At 60.7% G+C, this 24823-nt stretch overlaps 1 protein-coding gene and 1 long non-coding RNA gene across 3 annotated transcripts in view; both read right to left on the bottom strand.

The window, feature by feature from the left end:
• Positions 1-16356, bottom strand: part of ABCA3 (ATP binding cassette subfamily A member 3) — a 30407-nt gene extending 14051 nt beyond the window's left edge. Inside the window, exons 1-15 of one of the 2 annotated variants that reach the window (XM_080830470.1) lie at positions 16264-16356; positions 15835-16099; positions 14657-14784; positions 13857-14022; positions 11861-12120; positions 10519-10635; positions 10203-10323; positions 6040-6213; positions 4367-4548; positions 3445-3588; positions 2884-3013; positions 2525-2679; positions 2115-2270; positions 1677-1887; positions 784-934 (exon numbers count right to left, since the gene is read on the bottom strand). In XM_080830470.1, coding sequence (XP_080686596.1) covers positions 784-934; positions 1677-1887; positions 2115-2270; positions 2525-2679; positions 2884-3013; positions 3445-3588; positions 4367-4548; positions 6040-6213; positions 10203-10323; positions 10519-10635; positions 11861-12120; positions 13857-14022; positions 14657-14784; positions 15835-16099; positions 16264-16317 — 2414 coding nt within the window. In that variant the 5' untranslated portion in view covers positions 16318-16356. The remainder of the gene's footprint in view (positions 1-783; positions 935-1676; positions 1888-2114; positions 2271-2524; positions 2680-2883; positions 3014-3444; positions 3589-4366; positions 4549-6039; positions 6214-10202; positions 10324-10518; positions 10636-11860; positions 12121-13856; positions 14023-14656; positions 14785-15834; positions 16100-16263) is intronic. The other variant, XM_080830471.1, reaches the window with a different exon arrangement.
• Positions 16357-17033: 677 nt separating this feature from the next.
• On the bottom strand, positions 17034-24790 carry LOC308359788. Its single transcript, XR_013968457.1, has 3 exons — positions 24707-24790; positions 18329-18537; positions 17034-17226 (listed from the first exon to the last, which is right to left on the bottom strand). It is a non-coding gene; the product is annotated as an uncharacterized lncRNA (long non-coding RNA).
• Between the last annotated feature and the right edge of the window lie 33 nt (positions 24791-24823).

The raw sequence follows: 24823 nt of genomic DNA, 5'->3' as shown, positions 1-24823 counted from the left end.
CGCGCCGTGGCCAGACCCCACCGCCTGCTAGCAGGAGCGGAAAAGCACAGCTTCGCCCGCCGGGTACACAGGTGTTTAGGAAAACCGTGCTGGACGCTGGGGCCGTGGGCTGGCAAAGACCCCCTCCCACCCTGCTGACAGGGACGTCAAACACACCTCCTTTCTAGGAGGGAATGGGGTACAATTTACCCCACCATTGGGACTCTAACCTAAGCAGGGCTCACTGGAGGTTCAGAGACCTTTCTAGAAGAAGGTTCACTAGCATGTTTTCTGGAGGAAAACCATGAACACAGGGACACAGCACAGACACTGATGAAGTCGTGGCGTGACCGGGTCAGGGAACCCCTATGAATTTATTAAAACCCCACCCATCAACCAGCCTTGTGGCAAGATTAAAAGAACTTTCCAGATTTACACCTACATTTTCTTAATGTGAGTCGGGAGTTTGGTTGTCACCCCCCCACACCAGGGCTCTGCAGGACGCCAAGCCTGACACCAGGAAGATACACAAATACAGACCCCACAGGAACTCCGAGTAGCTGCCGTGCACGCCCGACCTGGGGCCGGGGGGCACACACACTCTCCCTCCAGGTACAGCACGGTCTGCCGGCTCCGCGGCACTGGGAGGCCTGCCTGCCGGGCCCAGCAAGCGGGTTTGCCCTGTGCTGTCACAGGCTCCCGCTGGCCGGGCCCGACAGGGACAGTGGTAGGGGGACTCTAAGCCTGGAGCCCCAGAGGCCCACGGAGCCCCCTCCTCCGGCCCGCGTAGGCCCCAGTGCGCACCTGTGCGTGCTCTCCTTGGGGAGCACGAAGGACAGCTCTGCGCCAGCTCTGCTCTCCAGCGTGGCAGTGGGGACGTGGTGCTGCACCAGCCGGGAGATGGCCTCGGGGTCGCAGTGAGGCTCCTTGACCAGCGTCATGTGGTAGCCTGCGCCTGAACACCAAGGAGGCTGTCTCCCCGGGCCCGGGCTCCCGACGAGGGCCGGCTCATGGGGCAGGGGCCGGAGAGTGTGGGGAGGGCACCTCGGAGCCTCTGGTGCCCACTGTCCTGAGGGCCTGGCCTCCCCACCCACTGCTGGGCAGAGATGCCAGAGGACTTGGGGTGGGGGGACTAGACTCCAGGCTCCAAGTCTCAGAGGCTGTGACAGGAACTTTCCCGGAGACCTGTGCTCCCTGCTTTTTCCGCCAGGGAGCCGGGACCATGGCCGTCCTCTCCAGCCTCCCTCCAACCTCCCGCCAACCTGAGGAGGGCGCAGCAGGGTGTCTGAGGAAGGGAGCTCGGCTTCTGTCTTTGCTCTCTCCCGTGGGCGGGACCCAGGTGGACCAGCCATGCTAGACTGTGCCGGACCGCCCTCGAGAAAGGAAGCCATGCTCACGTGGCAAACCACGCACCAGCCACTGGCCCTGAACAGGCCACGGGCCGCTGGCTTGAGAGCCTCTACGCTACCGAGCGTGGCCTCTCCAAGGGCACCGCTGGTCTCCGCGGCCTCGGCGGGCACTCAGCTGCTCTCCTTCCCTGTTCACAGATGGACTTCGTCCTAACCAGCTCGAGACTGTCTGCACCTCGCTCCCCGCTCCTGTCTCGGGGGCCCTCCGGGGAAGCAAACGGTCCCCGGGCCAGGGCCAGGGCCCGTGGGGAAGGGAGGCAGGCCGGCCCGCCCGCCCGCGCCGCTCACCATACTTCCGCTTGAGGAACAGCGAGGACCCGCAGCACTGCAGCTCCCCCTTGGCCATGATGGCCACGCGGTCCCCCAGCAGGTCAGCCTCGTCCATGAAGTGCGTGGTCAGCAGCACGGTGCGGTCGCTCTTGTGCCGCTGCAGGAGGTCCCAGATGGCCCTCCTGGAGACGGCGTCCATGCCCGAGGTGGGCTCGTCCAGCATCAGCACCTGCGGGCAGAGCGGCGGCCGCTGGGGGTGGGGGCAGAGCCGGGTCGCGGGCCGGGGCTGGCCGTGCGGAGGCCCCGCGAGGCTCCAGTCTGGGAAGATGCGGCCGCCCCCACCCTGGCCGGGGCGCTCTGCCGGCGTCCGGGGGCCGCAGCCAGCCCGAGCCGCGTGGGGGCTGGAGCCCGAGGCCCCAGGAGGCCGTCCACGTGCACGGCCTCCCGCCCGCCTACCTTGGAGCCCGCTATGAGGGCGATCCCGATGGAGAGTTTGCGCCTCATGCCGCCGCTCAGGAACCGGCTCAGGGAGTCCTGCTTGTCCTCCAGACCGAGCACGTGCAGCAGCCGCTGGACTTCCTCGGGGCACTTCCGACGGGACAAGCCCTTCAGCTGCGAGAGTGGGGACGGAGAGGTCCGGCAGGGGCTCCTACGGCGGTGGGGGCCTGGCCCTCCAGTCCGCGGGGAGCCTGGCCTCGGTGTCGTCCCCTTCCCTCTGCGAGTGGCACCTGGTGGCCTCACGTCCCTCCCTGCCGGCTTCTCAGAATGGATTCTGCCGGCTGGGGGCTGGGGCTCACGTCCTGGGGCACGGGCACGCAGGCCATGGAGCCGGCAGGCGCCCCGAGTCTGCTCAGCCGCCAGCTCACCTGTGCGTAGAAGCGCAAGTGTTCTGCGACCGTCAGGTTGTCAAACAGCACATCATGCTGCGGGCATAGGCCCAGGCTCTTGCGGATCTGGACCATGTCCTGTGAAATCTCGTACCCGTTGATATACGCCCGTCCGCTGGTCGGGGGAAAGAGACCTAAGGGAAAGCAGAAGACCCAGAGGTGTGAGCTCAGTGTGGACACCCACCGGTCGGCACTATTGTGCCCCGGGTCGCATTCACGCGGCTTCGCTCCGTTCTCCTGAGCAGCCTGGTCACGAGGTCGCCTGTGAGCCTGCTCCCGCCTCGGTGGGTGCTCGGGCCCGTGGTGGGGCTGCTGGGGCAGAGGCCACGGCCCCTCACCTGTGAGCATGGAGAGGGTGGTGGTCTTCCCCGCGCCGTTGTGGCCCAGCAGTACCGTGATCTGCCCCTCATACAGGTTCAGGTTCAAGTCTCTGACGGCCACCTTGCCCTTGTTCCCCACTCTGAACACCTGCGGCAAAGGCAGAGGGAGCCCTGGACTGCGGGCCCCGCCCCCAGCTGCCCTCAGGAATGTCCCCGGCTTGCCCACTGGAGGGTCTCAGTCAGGGCGGAGGCGGGAAATTTTGGGCAGGGTCTGACTGGAGGCCATGCTGCTCCCGGCCGCTCTCGACATCCCAACCCGGGAGGTCCCCAGTGTCTATCCTCGTGCAGTGAGCACAGCTACTGTTTGCTGACTCAAGCCTGAGTCCCCTGGGGCCTGGGGATGGAGCCTGGAGAGTGGCTGGTGCCCGGAGAGCTGGTCAGAGGGCAGCCATGGGGGTCCTGGGGACAACATGGCCTGGGGGATGGTCACCGGCTTGGAGAGAGCCCTGGACAAGGTGGCGGGTGTCACGCCCTGTGGCACGAGGTCCCCGTCCCTGCCCAGCCCACAGGGGGTGGCACCTTGGTCACATGCTTGATCTTGATCCCAGCTACCAGGTCCTCTGGCTCAGCCTCAAAGTACTCGGTTCTGAGCACCTTCTCCGGGTCATCATCTTCCTCTTCCTTTCCCAAAACCGTCCGCGGGTGCCCGCACCAGTACGAGGGCTAGGATGGAAATCAGACCTGTGATGAGCAGCCGATCCTGGTTGGCTCATTTGGTGTGTGGTGAAAGCCAAACCTTCACCGACACGCTGAATACAGACAGCTCGAGGTCCTCTGTACGGTGCGCAGCCAAGGCCACAAAGCGGCCCCAGGGGCACAAGGCTCCTCCCTCCTCTATCCTGGGGAGGCTTGGAGCCCCTTTCCTGACCTGCTGTCTGGGCACATGGTCCTTGGCAGCCTTCCCCAGAGTATAGACAACGTAATCCAGAAAAACAAAACTCACAAATGCATATAGGTAAAAATCTGAAAATATATTTAAAAACAGATCCATACGTTTATAGTTAAGATAGCTAAATCAGGTTAAAAGAAAAAAGATAAGTTCCAGGCAACTTTACAGCATGATCCCTTTCTACAGACACAAGTGTATGTGTGTGATACACACGTGTGCAGAAAAACAATCCAAACAGGGTCAGCCCGGTTCATCTCTGGTGATGGGATTGTGCGGGGATCCTTTTTACTTTGTGGGCAGAAAAGCTAGGGGGATGTTTGTCTTGAGAGGAGGCTGGGCATGGGGCGTGCTGGTCCCGTGACAGCAGCATGAGCCCTTCTCGCACACCCTGGAGTACAGTGCTCCTCTTGGCTTGGGGCGGGCCTCAGGGCCTTCGGGGACACACGGCTCACTGACTGCACATGGGATGGGGTCGTGTGCCAGGGACTGCCCGGAGCACGTGCAGAGGGCACCCCTCCCCCTCCCCGGAGGTGGCCAGTGTGCAGAACTCACCATGACGAAGAAGTACCAGGGCTGGGGCACGCCAAACTCCCCTGGGAGCACAGCCTCCACATACCAGGTCACCAGGCCGTAGAGGACGGAGTCCAGCAGCAACATGCCCAGCACTTGCCCGAAGGAGAAATTGTCGTCCACGTTGACGGGACTCAGGAGGTCTCGCCACTGGACGCCCACACCTAAAAGACACAGCATGACCCACATGCTCACCCACGCGTGTGCTCGTACACTGTACATGCATACACACGCACAGATACAGGGATATGTGTGCATGATTTGGGGAAGTCCCACGCAAGTAGTGTATATTCAGTACAACTCTTTCCAAAAATCACAAGCACTTGAGACACAAGTAAAGCTCGACTTCCAGTCCCCACAGGTCTTGCCTTCCTTTGCCTTAGGAACACCACAGCCCAAACGGGGCCTGCGGCCTCTGCACGGCCGGCTACCCTCTGTCGGCTCCAAGGAGCTGTCCTCTGGTCTCAGTCACTTTCAAGCGACCAGAAGTTGGCCTGTTTTTGAGTTTTGCCTTGGTCTTGAAGACCAAGAGCTGCCCTACTGTTAGGCTCTCGGTTAACAGCTTTTAAGAAAGTGTTTGAACCCTGGAAGGCCCAGTGCATTGAAAAAGTCTACATTTATCCCACACCGCTAAACACAGAGACACGGACGGTTGAAGGCCAAAGTGCGAGAAGACACCGGCACGGGAGAAAACAACCCTAATGAAAGATAAGGCCACACGGAGGGTCCGCGACCTCCTTCCTCCCACAGACCCACGCTAGGAAACCACAAGAGCCAGGGCTATGAGACACGAGACCATGAGACCACGCAGCCCGAGACAGAGAAGCCGGGCGGCACAGGGCCCAGCGCCCGCAGACGCGCAGGTCTGTCCCCACACGGGAGAGGCCAGCACAATGTCATGGCCACACAGAAGCTCACGCTCACCCTCCTGCTTCTTCTTGGGGGCGACAGCCCCCTCTGCCCCTCTGAGGTCGTCCCCGGAGCACCCCCCAGCAGGTGGGCTTCTCCACGGGGGCCTCTCTACCCTTTAGGGCAGTAGGCTTGACCCCACCCTTGAAACCGAGCAGGTGGCCCATGTACCAGCGACGTGTTTTATTCGACCCCTGTGATATTTAATGAAATCAGGAAATTTCATGAAAATCACAAAAACAGTACTGGGCTGTGATTCCCACTCACTGCACGGGGAGGCACCCGTTCCGGCACCTGACCAAGAGCAGGGGGCGGGTCAGCACCCGCAGACTCTGAGGCCAGGGCCTCGCCGTCCTGAGCACCCCAGGCGCAGGCAGTGGCTCACTGACGGAGGTATCGAGCAGGTCCCCCACGGGTCACAGGTGCTCACGTCTGCTTTCCCGCAGCCACAGCTGCCCCCGGGCAGGAGCTCGAGGCCAGTGGTGGCCATTGCCACACCGGGCACGTTAGTGCTCTGTCCTCTGAGCGTCCGGGTCTGGGCCGCCTCCCCGGGGGCTCCTGCCACGCCTCCCATCTGCGGGGGCAGGAGCCCCCCCACCGCAGAGCGCCTGCCGTCCCCTGCCGTCCCCTGCCCTGCTCCGCGAGCTGTCCTGCTCACAGCTGGAGCCGCGTGCTGGAGACGGCCCTGAGCACGCTCCCTCGTAGCTCCGTCGGCGAGGGCCGCTCATCAGAAGGAAGAGACTCACCTTTCGCTTCAAATTTCCCTATGAGCTGGGCTCCCATCGCCATGGCGACGTTGGACAGGAGACAGGAGAGCAGCTTTTGGCTGAGAGTCATCCAGTTGTATCGGGGAGCAACGAAGAAGTACGGGATGTAGGTGAAGAAGTAGAGGAAGCCTCCTATGGCGGCGGCCATGTTGGCTACGGGCGGAGAGAAGACGAGTGTGCTGAGCGCAGGGGAGGGCCCGGCATCGGCCATTGCGTGGGGACGCGAGCCCCAGGGCTGGCGGACCCCAGGCTTGGCCTCTCCTCTTGTCACGCGCATGCTCTGCAGGGACCCTGACCTCACCTGGGGCCGCACGCCCTCCCCACCCAGGCGACCCCCACACGGATGTCCCCAGCCCTCTCCTGCAGACTTTGCCCTGACAACGCACAGCCGACAGAGCCCAGCCCAGCCCAGGCCTGCTTCTCACCTAGTCCGTCCGCTCTCACTCATCCGTTCCACAGACAGGTCCTGTGGCCGGCACCGGGGCGTCTGTCACAACCACACACACGAGCCCCTACCCTCCCAGAGCTTGCAAGCCACCGGGGACACAGAGGGCAACAGAGCAGAATGGAGTGTGCCGGGTAGGGACAGTCCCGGGCAGAGTAACAAGGCACAGACAGGGGCCAGGCATCCCCTGGGCTGGGGCTGTGACAGTAGCCAGCGGGCCAAGGACAGCTCTGACGGGAAGGTGATGCATGGGAAAGACGTGATGGGTGAGTCGGGGAGAACGGCCTGGCTGTGGTCCGTGCTGGCAGCCCTCAGATGCTCTGGGCTTACGACCCCTCTATGGCCTTAGAAGTGATTGAGGACATCAGAGAACGTGTACTCGCGTGGGTCACGTGCACACACACACAGGTACCAGTTCTTACCGTACAGCGACCCAGTACTAAGAAAATGTAAAGATTTTTCAGAACAACAAAAGCCACTATAAGTTAACATAAGTATTTTCATGAAAGTCAACTATATTTCCGGCAATTTAGCGAGGAGAGTGGCCCCGTGTCTACAAGCCTCTGCAGCATCTGGTTTAAGGGATTACAGCTGCTCTGTGGTCGCCCTGTCGTGGTACGCTGTTTGGGGCCATACATGGGTTCACAGCTGGACAAGGGACAGGCACGTTGACAGGCTTCTCAGACACTCGTGGGTCTTCCCCTCGGTACAGAGTCACTCAAGCACCACGCCCCAGGTGGTTGTCTCTTAAAGGCCGGGTGCCGCGAGGGCCCAGGCTGACCCAGGAACCTCTCACACTCTGCCACGTGCGAATCTGAAGGTCTGCTTTGCACTTCGAAAGGGTTACTCCTTGGGCATGATCTCATCATGGGCTATGTGGGTCGTGCGGAACGGACCTTGTTGACTCTGCAGACCCTCCCAGAGTGGACACGATTTATCGTACACATGGAAATATCACGTTGGCTGATAGGAGCTCCAGTCTCCTAAGAGGCTAAGTACTGGGTCGCCATCAGGCTCACGGTGTTAGGCTCAAGTTTGTAAAATCCTGTTTTTTTGCTTGAAAGCTAGGATTTCACAACTGACATCAGATACTGTCAGGTGCTCTTAAAAGACAGCTCATGTTTGAGAAATGCACCTGCCGGACGCTCAGATGTGAGTAATTATAGCCCGAGGCTCATTCTTTTGAGCGAAATGCTGTCCCAGGAGGGAAGTGGCTAGTTTAGCTGACAACTCGGCCACGGCACACAAGCTCTTCCTCAAGACAATCATCACCCTTGAGTACACAACCAAGCACGTTACGCGAACCTCCCGTTTCATCCCACAGAACATTTGAAAAGTATGCTTAAGAGTCAAGGTTTAACAAATTAATAATTTTTTGCTGCTCATCAAGGACATTTCTGAGTGACGTCGACGCTTGTTTGTTGTCGGCTTGCTGGAGTGTGTGCGGGGATGGCTCCCAGTGCAGCTGGGGGCCTGTCTTGACTGGTGCTCAGAGCCCACAGTCTTACCTGCCTTCGCTTCTGGTTCAGTCCACGCACACGTCAACGTGGCAGAAAAGGCAAATGACATCCGGGCATTCTTAGAAAGACAGTTCGTACTTTGCGAACCCCCCTAAGGACCTTGCAGATCCCCAGGAGTCTGCAGATGGCACTGTGGAAACCTCTGACCTGGCAGAGGAGGGAGGGCTAGAAGGGGGTGTGGCCAGCCTCGAGCAAGGGGGCTGGGCAGGGCCCCAGGCGAAGGCTGTACCGTTCCGCCGTTCCTTCCAAGTGAGACCGACGGTCAGGGGAAGGATTGAGCGGAAGAGTGCCAGGCTCTGGAGGCTCACCCTACTGACTGTGCCCAGAGCTGAAGCGTGGCGGGGGCAGACACTGGGAGATAGATTGAAGCCACCACCGTGAACCCAGCCAGTGACAGTGGCTGGGTGGGGCAGTGGAGGTGGTGGGGACATGAGCTGCAGGTCTGATCCGACACGGTGTAGAACGTGAGAGAGAGAAGGATGTCAGGGATGATCCCAAGGTGTTCTGGCGAGAGTGGCAGGAAAGACAGGGTGCTCCCAGCAGAAACAGGGGACGGGCTCCTGGGGAAAAGGTCAGGAAGTGCGGGTGGGCACAGCGGGGTGTGTGCACGCCGAGCATCTCAGGGAAGTTGTGTGTGAGTGTGAGTGTCAGGAGAGAAGCCTCAGCTGGGGCTTGTAATCTGGGGATGGGCCACATGTCCAGAGTCCTCCGAGGAGAGGCATGTGACAGGAAACACAGGACTGCAGGATCAGGGAGCCGTGGATGTCGGAACACGTGAAAAGCTTCCACCGAATAAAGGAGGATGTTTTCCCCCCAAAATGGATGAGGAAACAAGGGTAAGTGGATGCGTACAAGAATCAGCTAAATACTCGACAAAAGAGAAATAGGGCCTGAGAAAAGATGGCCCGGTAGATTCTAGAACATTCTAGAACATACACGGTCAACAAGACAGCCAGGAATCTGGAAGACAGCCGTGAGGAAGTCACACGGACTCAGCACGAAGACTTCTGTGAGTATGAAGGAGAGGCTGGGAGACACGAAGGACAGACACCGCCTCACGCCCACCAGGACGGCTGCTATCTAAGCTCAGCCCCAAACCAGGACGTGAGGAGCGCAGCGAGGCAGCGGAGCCGCCAGGTGCTCCGGGCGGGAACGTAAAGTGGAAACAGCCCGGCAGCTCCTCAGACAATAAACGCAGGGCCAGCATGTGACCCGGCCACGCCACTTCTGGGTACCCCCACACCGGACCGGAGGGTCTCAAGGTCGTGCCGGCACGCTCGCGTTCACAGCAGCATGACTCCAGGCGCTAAGCTGTGCACGCGCGTGTGTGTGGAGAGGTGGGAGGACGAGCACAAGCGCCCCATCCACACAGCAGGAGGAACCCCGCTACGATGGGGATGAACCCCGAGGACAGCAGGCTCAGCGAGAGAAGCCAGCCACGAAGGGACGCGCGCTGTGGGAGTCCACTCGTGCTAGCGACTTAGCATGGCCACAGCCACAGAGACAGAAGGTGGACGGTGGGTGCCAGGGCCGCGGAGGGCTGGCGAGCCAGTGTTTAGGGGGACACAGCTTCCGTCTGGGGAGACAGAAGAGTTCTGGGGTGGGGGTGGGGACGGTCACCCCACCCCGTGGGCATGCTTGCTGACACTCAACTGTGCGCTCAAGGACGCCGGCGGTGGCCCACCGCTCTGTGTGTGCTGCCGCCACAGAGAAAGAAAGGCGGCGCAGGACAGAGCCTGAGGCTCCAGCTGAGGTAGAAGAAGACAGCGCGGAGATGGCGGAACACAGAGTCTGGTGGACGTGGGAGCGAAATCGTGCGGAACTGAAACAAGACCTGAACCCTCAGGCACCGCTGGTGAGAGAGGGAAAAGCACACCTCCACTGGGGTGGGGGCGCACCTGTGGCCACAGTGTCCAAGAGCTGCAGGGACACGCCCACCGCGGGACACGCCCACCGAGCTCCGCAAAATGCAGGTGGGAGAGCAAGGCTAGGACGGCTCCGGACACACACAGAACAGGAGGAACAGCTCCCCGAGCTTCGGGAGGACGACTCGGGCCTGCGCCACCCGGGGGGCCGAGTCAGAGCACAGCCCCCTCCAGCCCACTGGAAGGAATCCGCCAGGTTTCCTGGTCTGGGGGTCCCTGGGGCGCCCCGGTCCTGGGGGTGGGCCGGCTCACCTTTGCTGAAGAACGTGCTGACCATGAAGCTGAAGGAGATGGAGGAGGTGGCAAAGCAGAGCAGGAAGACGAGCACCAGCGAGGGGTCGCTGTGGGTGAGCACCGCCACGCCCTTCTTCACCTGCGTGGCCCAGGAGGCGGGGACAAGACCGGGACACCTTGAAGGTCACCGGCCTCCAACAAAACCGGCGAGGGTGGGAGAAGGGCCGACGCACCCTGAAAGCCCTGAGCCAAGGCTGGGGTTGCCCGGGGTGCGGTGGCGCCTCTGGCTCTCCCGTCCACGCGACCACCACGTTCTCCACGAGGCCACACTCACCTGGACACAGAAGAGGAGGGTCACGAAGGAGACGGCCACGAGGAGGAAGAGGAAGAACAGGAGGAACCAGGCGCTCCAGTGCAGCCAGCTGCTGAGCCCCATCATGCGCATGTACTCCTGGGGAGAGGGCCACCGTGGGGACAGGGCCACACCGGGGACAGGACCACACGCACGGGCTCCGACACGCATGCACTCCTGGCGACAGGGCCACACGCACGCGCTCCGACACGCCTGCCGCTGTGGTCTGGAGCCTGTGCGTCAGTGCGGATGCTCAGTGTCACCCGTGGGCCACGAGGGAACGACGGCGGGACAGCCTGGGACACAGGCCCAGCACGCGCCAGGCAGAAGATGCCGTCCACTTGTGCCGTCCACCTGTGCCGTCCTCCCTTGCCCTCCTCCTCTGTCTCCCTGGTCTTAGGTGCTGCCCCCTGGGCCACCTTCCGGCTCCCAGCAGAATGAGCCCACCTCACCCCTCACCCAGCGCATTCCCGCCCTCCACTTAGATTCAACCATCACTGAACATCTGCCACGTTGGTTTTTACCCACGAATCTGTGGGCATACATGTTCGCTTCTGAGCCACTTCACATCTGTTGCCAACTGCATCCACATCACCACTGCGCGGCCGTCACGTCCAGCACCCACGCAGACGGCACCCCGTCCCCTCTCCCGGCCCCCCGCTTGCCGCAGCTTACAAGCCCCCGTGATCACAGATGTGGCAGCTCCGAGAATATTCTAAGTGTCGTGGCTGCTGCCAAAGGAAGAACTTCAAATAAAATCTGGGTCATTTCGGCAGCGCTGCTGACATGAGTTTACGGGCGACGCTATTGCACGGCTGTGCTGGTTAAGGCAAGGACCCCTTCCATAGCCCTTAACCCCCGTCCCCCTGGGCCTGGCGGTGCAGACCCACCGCTGCGCTCGCCCCGTGCGGTGCGAAGGGCCTTCTGTGTGGCCGCCCCCTGAAGCGTTCGGCCTGGGGGGTGGCTGTGTTCCGCAGAAACTGGATGAGTTGGCGTATAATTTAGTGTTTTATACTGGCCGCAGCCAAAACGTTAACGAACCACTGAAATTAATTCAACGCTGTCTCCTGCTTGACCCAGCACATCCGAGCTGTGGTCATCTCAGCGTGTCAGGCCCTAGCGCGCCGCACACAGCACGGCTGCTTCAGCAGGGTTTGAAGGACCTGGGTGCACCGGGCTTGAGTTCCCAGAAGCCCCGGGATCGCCAGCGCCACGGTGGGCGTTCACCCCGCGTGGCTCGGTGCCTGGCCACGGCCTGCCCCCCACGCCCCGCCCCCCCGCCCCCAACCGGCCCGGCGGAGGGAAGCCGCGCAGGGCACGGTACCTTGAGCTTCCTCTCCTTCTCCTGCACGACGGCCCGGACGATGGTGAGCGACGCGTAGGTGAAGCTGAGCACGAGCAGCAGCGGCAGCTGGTACTGGACGGCCACCAGGAAGGGGTCCGAGATGAAAGGCGGGTAGGGGAACCTCTTCGCGATCACGGTGAGCTTCTCGAACAGCTGGCGCGCCGAGGCGTTGGCGTGGTACTGCATGATGGCCCGGTCCACCGCGTGCTGCACGGCCAGGAAGCCCTCGCGGATGTACCCTGAGCGCGGGCCGGGGGAAAAGCCACGTCAGGGGTGTGGCTCGCTCACACGGCCTGGTGCCCTGAGCCGTACCAGGTCTCCGTGGTGCTCGGGGCCACGGACCGACACCACTTAGCGCCCCCCTGGGCACCCTGGTCTTCTGGCTTGTAGGGGCCATCCTCATCTCCGACTCACAGCTCCTTCCCGCACCCCCAAGGCCAGCCAGGCGGCATCTGTCTGGCCCTCTCTTCTGCCTCCCTCGTCCACTTTGGAGGACCTCGGTGATGACGTCGAGGCCCCCAGGATATTCAACAGTAACCCACTATCCCGAGGCCCGCTGAGTAGCAGCCTTACTTCCATCCCCCCGCACTAGCGCCTCGAAGGGAAGCAGGCATCACAGTCCAAAGGCCAGTACTCAGAGCTGTGAGCTGCTGTGCTCTCTCTGCTGGCCCTTTCTGACGCCCTCGCCACGTGCCCTGTAACAAAACTCTGCCGGTGAGACGGACCTGGGAGGAGTGACAGACTGGGGGCGAGGGATCCCAGTCCAGAGCCCAGCCTGCCGCAGGGAGCCTGAGGAAGGAGCGGGCACAGCCTCAGGCGAGCAGAGGACAGACAGGCACACGGGCACAGGCACCCTTGTTCATAAAGTACAGGGACCTTTAAGATACGCAACACCTCTAACACGGAAAGGCCAGCAGGCTGTGTCCCAGCCCCTAGAGGAGAGAAGCAGTACGGCCCCCCCACCTCAACATAGGGGCGACCACGGCTCCCTCGGGTTCCAGACGTTTACGGCTGCAACAGCAGCGGGTGCATGTCAAGCGTGTGCTGTGTGCCTCGCCCGCGTCCCTGCCACGGCTCGAGCCCTCCGTGTGTGCTTCAGACTGGTGTGGACTAGCGAGTCCTCCACATAAAAAGACGTGGACCCTGGTCATCGGCTGGAACGTTTTCCTTAGGCTCCTACTTGGTTTTCCTTTTTAGGCAAACTTCGAATTTGTACCTAACGAAAGGGTCCTCCCGAACAGGCAGGTGGTCTCTCCTGCTGCGGGCCCCAGGCACCGGCCACGGTCTCTAAACACTGGCTGCCGCCTCCCTTCCTCCCGCCCACCAGCCCGGCCGCCTGGCGCTTCGTCTCAGGACATTCCTGGTTCTTTCCACCAAAACGCGAACACACTCTACTTCCCGTAGACGGTGGGATCCTGTGTTGTCCGTAACACCCTGCTGCCGCCCAGGACCCACGGAGGGGGCCCAGCTCACCCCCAGCTCCGTCTCAGGAGGGCAGCCGGGCTTCGGAGGAGACGCACATGCCGCTGCCTGCCCAGGCCTCATGGGACAGACCAACACGCTCACCGAGGGGCACAGCTAGCCAGGAGCCAGCTTCTGCCAGCGCCCCGCTCACGCAGTCAGACCCCAGACAATTGCTCCAGGACCACGGAGGCCCCGAAGCCCGTACAAGTGCACACTGCCAAGGCCAGGGAGGGAAGGGAAGCGTGAGGCCGACCCCACAGACGCGATGCCAACTGCAGCCTCTCTGAGACTGAGACGCAGGTTTCCTTCGGGACCACACGTCCTCGGGAGGCGGGGTAGTGCCTCTGCGGACTTGGGAGTGTTTTAACCCGTCAGAGCCAGCTTTCCCTCTACATGGAAGAAGACCAAACAGCCCTAAAGAGACACTTCTGCAGAGAGAAGCGAGGTGGGGCTTCCCCGTGACCGTCCCCCGTCAGCAGCCCGGGCCGGGGGCAGGGCCGCGGCTTCTCACCAGGTTCTCCACCGTCGGGGGCCGCCGGCTCCCTTGGTCCCGGGTTTGGGAAAAGTGGGAAGAGCGAAGTGGTGTGCCACCCCTCTGTCTCTTTCAGGAAAAAGGAGCCTGTTTCGGTCCACATGTAGTTCCTTCGTGTGTAGCTGAACCGTAAGTGGTACTTCACCTACAGGAACAAAGAGAAAACCGCCTGCTCTGAGGGCTCCAGACAGAGAAGCAAACATCGTGTCCAATGAGAGACAGGTTAGGGGCTCGTCACCGTGACCTCCCCACCCCTGCAACCCCCCCCAAGGTCCACGGGGTCCCGGAGCATCACACCGACCGCCCTGCCCTGGGTGGGGACAGGGAGCCCCGCGGTGCGTCCCCGGGGTGTTCTCGCCAGCCCCGTCTTGCCGTCCACCTCCAGGAACTCTGTGCCCGAGGTGTCCCTGATCACCAGGGGAGGGTCCCCAGAATAATGCTAGAGGAGCTGCGTCGTTTCCTGGTCTTGATGGCATTAGGCAGGAAAACTTCTTGTGTTTTAAATCACTGAAATTCTACTGCTGGAGTCTGCTCCCTTTCCCTCTGCCCACCTGACAGCGCACAGGGGATGTGCAAGAGGACTACGGGGTCTGCAGCGGGCGGCTGGCTGCCTTCTCCTGGCTTTCCCAGCGGCATGGGCCCGACGGGCTAGAGCGGCGGCAGGGCGCCCTGGGCGGGGACCCAGCCGGTGATGTGGGCCCCGCAGCCAAGCCAGGCGTTGCCCCGCAGGTGGGCCGAGGGGATGGGGAGGGGAGGGGCTCTGGGGAGGAGGTCCTCACCGCCAGCGGCAGGGGCTCCGCGCTGTGGTTGAAGGTGTGCTCGAACACCACGGCGGCCAGCACGTTGGAGGAGTGGTTGTCGTACCTGATGTAGTCCTCAAAGTCCCTCTCGGAGGGAAAGCCACGAGCTGTGGGGGAGCCGAGAGTTGCCCGAGCGCCCGTCCTACCAAACCAGGCCATCTCACATCGTTTTCAGTAAAAGGCGGCAAATGTCCAAGTCTCTCTAGGGCTTTGTACCCTTGTCTTCGGAGAGCAGGAGGCTCTCGAGGGGGGCAGAGAGACTGGCTGCCGAGGAGACAGGAGGCCCCCTGCCGTCGGGGGGCGGGGTTTCTGGGGAGAGCTGGAGGCAGGGCTGGTCCCCACCCTCCAGGGTGGCCTCCCTGCACGGGGTGGCCTCTGTCTCGGGCCACGTGGGGTGCCTTGAAGATGGGAGTGGACACTAATGTCATACGTCACACGGTTTCTCTATCACCAGACCCCACACCACGTAAAGGGCTTTCCTGCCGTCCCTCCGCGAGGGTGGAACCTCCCCCGAGCCTTTGCCACGTGGCATTCAGCAGGCCACAGGTGGCCTATTCCAGAGAGGCGGGAAAAGCACGAACACTCTTTATCCTGGAAGCAAAGAGTGAGGCTGGGGGACAGACAGCTGTGTGTCCCAGACATGTCCCTCAACGTGCTTCCCAATGCCTTTTTCTAGAACCGTCCCCCCAAAAGCACATCCCAGGAAAGGTTCTGGGATGACCCGTGGAATTCCAGAGCTGAGCCCACCATGAACTGGGGCAACTCCAGAGGCCGTGACCTCCGGCGGTCGCCCACGTGGCTCCGCTTGGCCCTCACAAGCTCGATCCCCATTTTATAAAGAGTGGCCCGGCAGGGGCGCCTGGGTGGCTATAGTGGGTTAAGCCTCTGCCTTCAGCTCAGGTCATGATCTCAGAGTCCTGGGATCGAGCCCCACATCCGCTCTCTGCTCCGCGGGGAGCCTGCTTCCCCCTCTCTCTCTGCCTGCCTCTCTGCCTACTTGTGATCTCTCTCTCTCTATCAAATAAATAAACAAAATCTTTAAAAAAAAAAAAAAAGAGTGGCCCGCCAACAAGGGCAGATGCTGAGTCTGGCCGCTGGCGCTCACCCGGGCTCGCTCCCCCACAGCTGGACAGGACGGGACCCCGAGCACACGTCACCTCTCATGTTGATGACCAGCGCCCTCCGCACCATCTCCGTGATGGTCTTGACGGCGTCGCTCTGGGACGGGACGTAGGCGAGCTCCCAGGCATCGCCCGGCGGGGGGAAGCTGAAGAACAGGGGCAGCTCCCGGATGGACTGGCCGGGGTAGACCGTGGCATTGGGCACGTTTTCCGACTGGATCTTCAAGCGGAGCCAGATCAGGATCCCAGAGAACAGCAAAGGCAGGAAGAGCTCCAGGACCGTCACCAGGACCTTGCGCTTCTGGAAGAGGAAGGGGAGGCTCTGGCTGGGGGAGCACGAGGCCGGTGGGGCCCTGGGCCCGCCCTCGGGACGCCCTTCCTGGGGCCCGGCCACACCGGGGCACGTGCCTACCCGCCCTCAGGACACCCCTCCTGGGGCTCGGGCACACCGGGGCGCGCACCCACCTGCACCGTGTAGTTCTTCCAGAGCAGGAGCCCCAGCTGCCGGAGCACGGCCATCTTCGGGCTGCCTGGGAGGCTGAGGAGGCAGCCGCAGTGCACCTGGAGGCCGGGGTGGGAGACCCCCCTCAGACACAAGGCCTCCGCCCGTGTCCCCACCTCCTGGCCGCCACCAGAGAGAGACACCAGCTCGGCTCCGTCTGCTCACGGAGAAAGTGCGCTGCTAGGCAGTGGCTCGCCTCGTCCCCAGATGCACCCTCAGGGACGGGCTCTGGGGGCCACGTGCTGCTGGCAGGGCACTCATGCTGCTGTAAACGCACGCAGGCATCCCCTGTGGTCCGGATGAACATGCTACCTCCCTGCGCATCGCCCCTCCCCACCGACGGGCCACCCCAGCCACGGCCGCGGCCACGGTCAGAGCCGGTGAAAGCAGACTTGGCTGGCAGAGAGCGGCGGGGTGGGGAGGAGAGGCCCAGGAGGGGGCCCTTGCCAGCCGGGCTGACCCACGGACAGGACGTGGTAGGCAGACACATGGGTGGAACGATGGCCCTTGCTCTCCTGCCATGAACCCTCAGGACCAGTTTTTCCTGCTTTAACCATGAGGGCTGGTATGCGGCCTCCACGTGACAGCAGTCGTTTTCCTCAAGAGGAAATCTGCCCCATGTCACGTAGAGGTCTTGTGTTTAAACCTGGCAGAGACACAGAGCCCCGCGTGCGTGAGACACTCACCTGCTGCGGAAGGAGGTGGTCCGAATGAGTTCAGGAAGACCCCACGGCGCCCAGGACACGGCAGCACCGGGTGCCCGAGGCTGCGGGCATGAAGGCTGGGGGCAGACAGGGCTGCGCCCACCCGGGGTGGGCACGTGAGTGCCAGAGGTGGCGGGCCCCTCTCCCGAGAGCTGCTGGTTCCCGACCACACGGAGGCGAGGGCGCGGGGGGAGTGGAGAGAGTCCCCTGGTGCTCACGATCCTGCAAGGGGAGAGAAGCCTGTGTGATGCATCTGGGAGGGTCCGAGCTCAGCAGCCCCACGCCGCTCGCCAGGCAGGTCAAGGGAGCGCGACGCTTAGTGAACACGGGCACGCGGACCGCACGGCCGGGAGGACCTGCCTTGAGTGAGAGCTCTTCGATTTTTTCCCAAAGACCAACTTTACATTTGGCCCCAATAGGTTGCGAGTCATTTCCACTGAAGCTTTTTTAAAAATTAAACTCTTAGGGCGCCTGGGTGGCTCAGTGGGTTAAGCCTCTGCCTTCAGCTCAGGTCATGATCTAGGAGTCCTGGGATCGAGTCCCACATCAGGGTCTCTGTTCAGCAGGGAGCCTGCTTCCCCCCTCTTTCTCTCTCTCTGCCTGCCTCTCTGCCTACTTGTGATCTCCGTCTGTCAAATAAATAAATAAATAAATAAAATCTTAAAAAAAAAAATTAAACTCTTGCTTTTTTAGAAAAGATGTGGCCGTCCCTGTGAGATGACGGTTGCTCAGAATTCGCATTAAAGGGTACTCAGTGAATACTGGTAGAGAACATAACTGTTATTTACAAATTAACCTAAAATATGATTGTAATTAACCACGTGATTAAAATGTGAAGAGATTAAAGCTAAAGGAGAATGAAACATTATTAAGTAGCCACTTAATAAATGTTCCAAATTCTTCCAAAATTCACAAGGTGCATAAAGTGTCATAAAATCAGCTATGGACAGTTCATAAACACACACATATATATATAATAAAAGAATAAAAAAAAATAAGACCCACGAGGACCTGGGGTTTTTAAAAGGTTTATAGAAGTGGTTCAGGCCAAGAGGGGAAGGCAGTGCCTCCCACTGGGCCCGCCAGCCCCACGACGCGCCCTGGCCTGGCCGGGGTGAACCTTCTTCCTCTCCTGAGAGGGAAATATAAAAAGGTCACAGCTCAAATAAGACCACTGGTCAGACTTCTGGCAAAGTCTGGCCAGGAAAGGACACATCCCTGTGCTTACTCCTGTCTCTCTGGTCCGAGGAGTGGGGAGGACAGAAAGACAGACCAACCGTGTTCCCAGAGTCCCTACGAGGCCAAGCAGCACCCGCGCACTGACCTGGGTCCTGGGAGAGGCTCCTGGCCGTGGTCTCCCTCTGGGGCTATGGCAGGACTGGCTGGAAGGAGGCGGCTCTGTGACCAGGGCCCTGGGGTGGGGCCTGAGGGCCTCTTGAGTGCAGCGGGGTGACGGATGCCTCACGGGACATCAGGAGGGGGCCAGGACTCGCTGGCATGACTCTCCCGGCACCTCTGGGCAAAGGGAGGGCGCTAGAGCATAATTTGGAAAATAAACAAAAAACCCTTTTACCAAGTTAGAAAATGAACAGATCGCAAGTGTGTTCCTTGAAACAGAGCAGATCCGACAACAAAGAAACATGGATGCAGGGAAACAGACGGTAGGGGTTGGGTCTTTGTTCCCACCTGATACGTGGAAATATAGGGAGCTTTCCCGTTAGACAGGCTCACCCAGCCCTGGCTTCTGCCATCACCACTCTCTTAAGCACGAAGAAAGGAGGAGGAAGGACCCAGCCCCAGTCACACAGCAAGAAAGCCGCGAGCCAAGACACGTTTCTAGCCCTGTGTCATCCGAAAAGTAGTAAACCCTTATAAAATCGTATGCGTCGCTCCCACCGTGTCACGTCAGACACGAACAAGAGAAACTCTTCCCTGCGCCCCGCCACCTGCGGGGGTACTCCTCGGCCTCCTTCCGGCACCCGGCTGGCTGCCTCGTGCGCGCCAGGCTGCAGCCCAAGCCCCACCGCACGCCTTACCCGCATCTGCTCTGTCTGAGCAGAAAGGAATTTAAAGGCGATTCCCAGAATTACAAAATCTGGACAGCTTTGTGGTTATGAAAGCAAATGAACAACGAGGACAGGAAGTTGAAAGTTCCTCAAAACACTTGACATTGAGGTCCAGGGTCTGCAGAAGAGGGGGTGACCGCCAGGCAGAGCCGGCCCCCCGCCTCCTACTCTAAGGCAAACACTCAGGCGGGGGCCCCTTGTGGAGTGGAGCGGCTGAGGACTTCCCCTCCAGGACTCACTTCACTCCTCCAGGGACACAGCCAGGAAGGGAAGGGAAAGCTGCCCCCCCCCCACGACTCCTAAAAGGCTTGTTTGCTCACTGTTAAAATATTAAACATGACACAAAATGTGGAGTGTTTCGGTGTTTGCTTTTTAAGTGAACGACTGAACTGGTCCAGAGTGAGTGCGTCCTGTGGCCTGTGGCCTGCTGGTTTCGGGGAGCTCTTGTGGGGACACACAGGATTCCTCCAATGAGGGCTTTTCCAGTAACTTCCATGAGTTCAAGAGGTACGGGTCGTGCCAGTGGGAAGCACCCGCGGCCACCAGGGTGCACGCTCAGAGCCCGGACACCTCCACTTCCCCGCCTGTGGTTTTCTCATTACTGGCTTAAACCTGTCGTCCACTGTCCACGTGCCCATGCCAAACGGGGTTTTGTTTCAGCATACAAGGAACAGAGGGGCGTTAATGCATCTGGAGAAGTCACCCCCAAGGAGGCCTTGAGGCCAGTGAGCGGACGTGGACAGGGCCCGGTGCAGGGTCCACACCCTGTTATGTGATGAGTTCCCTGTCTCATCCCAAGCTCAGTGCATCTCCTTCCAGGGACGCCTGAGTCTGTCCGGGCCTGGAGGATGGCATGGGGTCTCCACGACCCCACGGTCCCGCATGAGGGGTCTCCACGAAGCCAGGCCTCCACACGTCACGCGGGGGCAGACAAGCCCAGCTCTGCCCTCTTTCCACGGGCGTGGAATAGAGACAGAGCCTTACGGGCGGCGCCGGCCAGGCCTTGGCGCTTTCCCTGAGGACCGAGGTTGGTGAGGACCCCATTCAGCTGGGAAAGCATTTCCTTATCGACCCGGGGAGCCCACAACAGCGAGTGGTAGTAAAGGTCCACGTGTGTCCACCCCAGATAGGTACTTAATGCTCGTGGGTGGAATCAGCGGTCTTCTGTGACACGCGAGACGGAAAGGCATCGATTCCTCCCGCAGACACCTGCCCGGTGCTTGCCGGGCGAGAGGTGCAGACGGTGTGGAAATGGAAATCGTAACATGCCCAACCCAAGATGCTCCCAGCCCGCGAACACATCCGTGTACTGTGAGTGCTGTAGCCGGAGCCAGAGGAGGCAGCGTGAGGTTCTGGAGAGGACAGAAGTGTGTGTGTGTGTGTGTGTGTGTGTGTGTGCGTGCGCGCGCGCGCGTGCACGCTGCATGTACAACACAGGGGAGGCTCTGGGAAGGCTCCGGGGAGTGGGCGACGCAGGAGACCGGTGTCGAGTGTTCTGGTGGCTGGGAGGGGCGGTGAAGAGCGTGTGCGGGGAACAGCTGGTGGTTCCGAGCACCTGGTCGGGGAGCAGCGGGGAATGAGCCGATGAAGGCCTTGGATGCTGTGCCAAGAAGGGGGGGCCCTCCACACGGGCAGTAATGCTGCTCTCCAGGTGGTTTTTTGGGGTTTGTTTTCCCAGCACATGATCTCTTCTTTCGGGGGAGGGAGTTTGGGGGGTGCAAAGGAAACATGTGAAAATGTCTATTTCAGTGGATTCTGCACAGGCAAAGTCTAAATACCAGTCCGCGCTGTACAGCATAGGCTGAAAGCAGCAGGCGCCTTTACAGAGCGTGGTGCCCGCCCGCGAAGCCCACCCCTGGCCTCCAAGCGGGCTGCGCGACACCATCTGCTGGAGGAGAGCAATGGTGAGAAATGGCACTCAGCAGTATTTTTCTCCAGAAATGAGGGGGAAGTTGGCTTTACTGATATTCAGCAAGGAGGGACCTGGCCTATTGGCGGTCATGCACCCTGGCAGGGACGGCGCCCCCCCCCCCCCGCTGGTTTAGTTTAAGCCTCGCACGCGTGCTGGACTTCATGGGACGCAGGATAGGATGCTCAGGTGGAATGAAAACACACAAAATCATGGCTGAAGCGTTATGATACTTCATAGGGATTTGGGAAGTGACCGTGAATACCCCTGGTGACAGAAAGGGTCACCGGTCATCTTGGGACTTGGAACAGAAATATGTATTTTCTTTCAACGAATGTTCCAAATCTGGAGGTCTTTCTCCTTTCTCTCCACGGCAACGGACTGCTGCTGCGTGTCCGCTAGCTCGTTTCTTTTAAGCCAAAACACTCAAATCTGTGCCTTCAAGAAAAGGTGGCAATGAGTGAGAGTCGCGGCTTTTCAAAATACCCTGGGCTAGGAATAGAGCATTTATGAAAAGGGGTGTGTGGAGCCCAGGGGCAGCGCCATCGACATGCACACGCACGCTCACGTGCCAAGAGCATCCCAAGGCCAGACGCTCCACCTGCACCAGCAGCCCCTGAACGCTTCGCACCGCCCCCCCCCCCCCAAGCAGCAGGAGCCCTTGCGGGACTGGCGAGTGGGAGTAAGGGAAAGCCAAGTCCCGGGCTCCCAGCACAGTCTGCGTGGCTTCACGAGGGCCGAGGGGTCTACCGGCGACACTGCCAGAACCCGGAACTGAAATCAACAGAACCCGGAACCAGACCTTCAGACAAGGACTCAGGGTTCACCGGGACTTTATAAATGGGGCCCAGGCTCGCTCACACAGCTTTCTTCGAAAAATAGCATATGGGATGGGGCGCCCGGTTGGCGCCATCACTGGGGTATGTGACTCTTGCTCCTGGGGGCGTGGAGTTTGAGCCCATGATGGGCATACCGACTACTTAAAAAAATTAAGACGGCCTGTGTTTTAATGACTGACCTAGTGGCAGTGATGCGCTGGACAAAGTGACCACGTTCACTCCACTTCTCGTCCCTTTAAAAGGTCCGTGCGTGTGTGTGTTTCTGTGCCCACGATATTTGGGACGGTAGTACACGGCTTTATTTTATAAATAACTACACGAAGCATATGGGGGTGCAAACTCAAATCCTTTCACACATAGCAGCGTGCAAGAAAAAGCTTGTGGACAACGTATTTACACAGCGGCCCTTGCATGGATGAGGTGGGAACAAATCCGTGAGGCCTGGTCCTCGTCCGGGAGCCCCAGGAGGCTGGGTTCAAGGCTGTGGTCACTTGTATCGGAGGCCCAGCCGGAGACCCGGTTTGCTGGCCTCGCGCTCACCACCACCACCTGCCCTGTCCAGGGTTGGGACAGCTGTCTCCTTGGGGTCATATGGCTCTGAGTTCACAATGAAGCTCCTCACAGGGGCGGGGGGGGGGGTGCATTTTTAAGGCAGGGGTGTGGCCCAAGGGAAGCTATGAGGAGAGAGTTCCACAAAATCTGTGCCGCCTCCTGCTTTGTTCACCCCAGCTGGAGCCTCGGTCCCACTCCTGTCCTGCAAGATGCTCTGCCTCTCTGGGTGTAGGAAAGGAGGTAATGAGGCGACCGGGGATCCCTGGGGACAGGTAACCATGGGTTTCTGCAGCAAGCGTATTACTCAGCTCCTGCAAAGGTACTGGTCTGCCTGTTGACTCCAAATCTGAGCCACTCCGGGGGACGGGGGCTGACACGCCCTATGCTTTCCCAAGGGGGCCTGGGCCTCCTGGGGTTTTGTCTTCTTGCAATATCATTTCCCAGTCCAGTCCCAGTCCTGCTGTGAAGCAGGCCCGGATAACCCCAGCCCAGGGGCTCTTCATCCTGGCTGCACAACAAAATCTTCGGGGGGGGGATGCTTTAAGACAGAAGCTGACATCAGAGGCCCGCCCCCCAAAGATCCTGAGCTCTGGCCTGGTCACGGGACCTGCCCCGGGATGCCTCCACCATGCAGCCAGGGTCGAGACCTTCTGCTCTTGTTGGAAGCCATCCCAACAAGCGGGAAGCAGCTTCTCTGATGTCTCGAGGGGCACTTGTCTCATTCTGTCTGATGCTACAGTTACTCGTGAATCAATCATTCTCTTTAGCTCTATCCTAAGGTCCCCAAAACTGGACCACATCCAGTTCATCTTTCCATCATGCCCAGAGTCTTGCCCGTCCTTCTCCCCTGAGTTCTAGAATGTCTTCTCTCCCCTCCACAGACTCACTAGCAGACGAGTCTACTGTTGTCTTGGGAAGCTGGACTGGAGAAGGGACAGTCAAGTGCAGACTCTTCCTGGGCCTTCCCGGTTGAGACTAAGTCGGAACAGGTTCCCATGAGACCGGCACATGCACCTTGTAAGGCTAGTGTTTTTTAAAAAGCCCCCTGTGCTGATCTCTCCTGTTGCAACGGCTGTCTCGTCAGCATGACGGGAGATCACCAGAGATGGAACGATGTCACCCTGTGTGTCAAATATGATGACTGAGTGTGCAATTAAAAAAAAGAAGAAGAAGAAGAAGAAGAGCGAGGGGATTCCCAGGGCATCTGTTTTTCTTTTTTCCCTTGATGCAAACTTTCTAAGAGGAAAGGAGCCTTGATCTTTTCAAGTTTACCCAAGGCAGCACCCAACTGTTCAGAATCGAACGGCACCATTGCTCAGGAGAAAAAAGCCAGTCTGACTCACTTGGACCCTGCCCGGGTCCCCGCTCTGGGTCAGCCACCCATTCAACAAGCGTTTCTCCATCCCCTGTTCTGTGCCAGACTCCTGCTCTGTTCTGGGAACCCAAGCCCTGACCAGACCCAGGCCGGCCAGTAAGTGGGCTCACAGGGCAGCAGGCAGAGGGGTCAACAAACAGAAATACCCAATAAGGCAATAGGCTTTCTTTAGGTCACGTCCAAGGAAGTGAGGAGGGGGTTCTGGTTCGCACACCAAGTGTGCACCAAGTACAGGGGACAGGCCCTGCCCTCGTGAGGCTATAGCGTAGCGTGTGAATGCTGATACCGGTGTAAACGCAAATTCACACCACGGACCCACTGACCACGGACCCCAGAGGTTACTGAGGGCTGTGGCAGGCCTCTCCACCTAGACCAAGCGTCCCCGCCTTTCGGCCCGCCGCACAGCTCCCACCACGAGCACTGGAGCACTGGCCCCCCTATTCTGGCTCCCGGGAATGAAGGGCTGGGCGCAGGCCGGACTCCGGGGTGGGAAGCACTCCCACCCACCCGGGAAACCCGCACGAGGGATGAGCCAGCAGCAGCCCAGCGGCCCTGCTCCGCGCTCCCGGCCTGGCGGCTGCAAGGCTCTACCGGGCGGGCGCCCCGAGTGCCTGCCTGCCGGACGAATGCCAACAGGGCCACCCTCCCGGCTCGGCACAAAGGGTGCCGCGGCGCGTCCAGCTCCGGGGTTCGCGGAGGAAGCCGCCCGCGGGGAGGGGGACACGCCCAGAGGCTCGGCCGGAGGGCAAGCGTGAGTCAGGGCGGCCTGGCGCTGCGGCCCCGCCGAGGTGCACCTGCCGGGCAGGGCGGGGCGGCGCGCGGGAGAGGGGGTGGGGGGGTCCGGGGCAGGCCGGTCAAGCGGGGTGCGGCCGCGGGGGCAGGACGGCCGGGAGGAGGGCGGCCCGGAGCCGCGAGCCCCGGGAGCAAGCGAGCGCGCGCGGCGGGTCCCGGCGGCACTCACCGACCCTCGGCGCCAGGGCGGCGGCGGCCGGCGCGCTGCCCTCTCGCGGGGTCCCCTGCCTCGGGCCCGGCTGCGCTCGGCCTCGCGGCGGCGGCGACACCGACGGCCCGTGCTGAC

This window comes from Martes martes (genome assembly GCF_963455335.1).
Source record: "Martes martes genome assembly, chromosome: 18".
Taxonomy (NCBI): domain Eukaryota; kingdom Metazoa; phylum Chordata; class Mammalia; order Carnivora; family Mustelidae; genus Martes; species Martes martes.
Note: the sequence above shows the minus strand (reverse complement) of the source record. Positions and strands in the feature narration are given on the sequence as shown.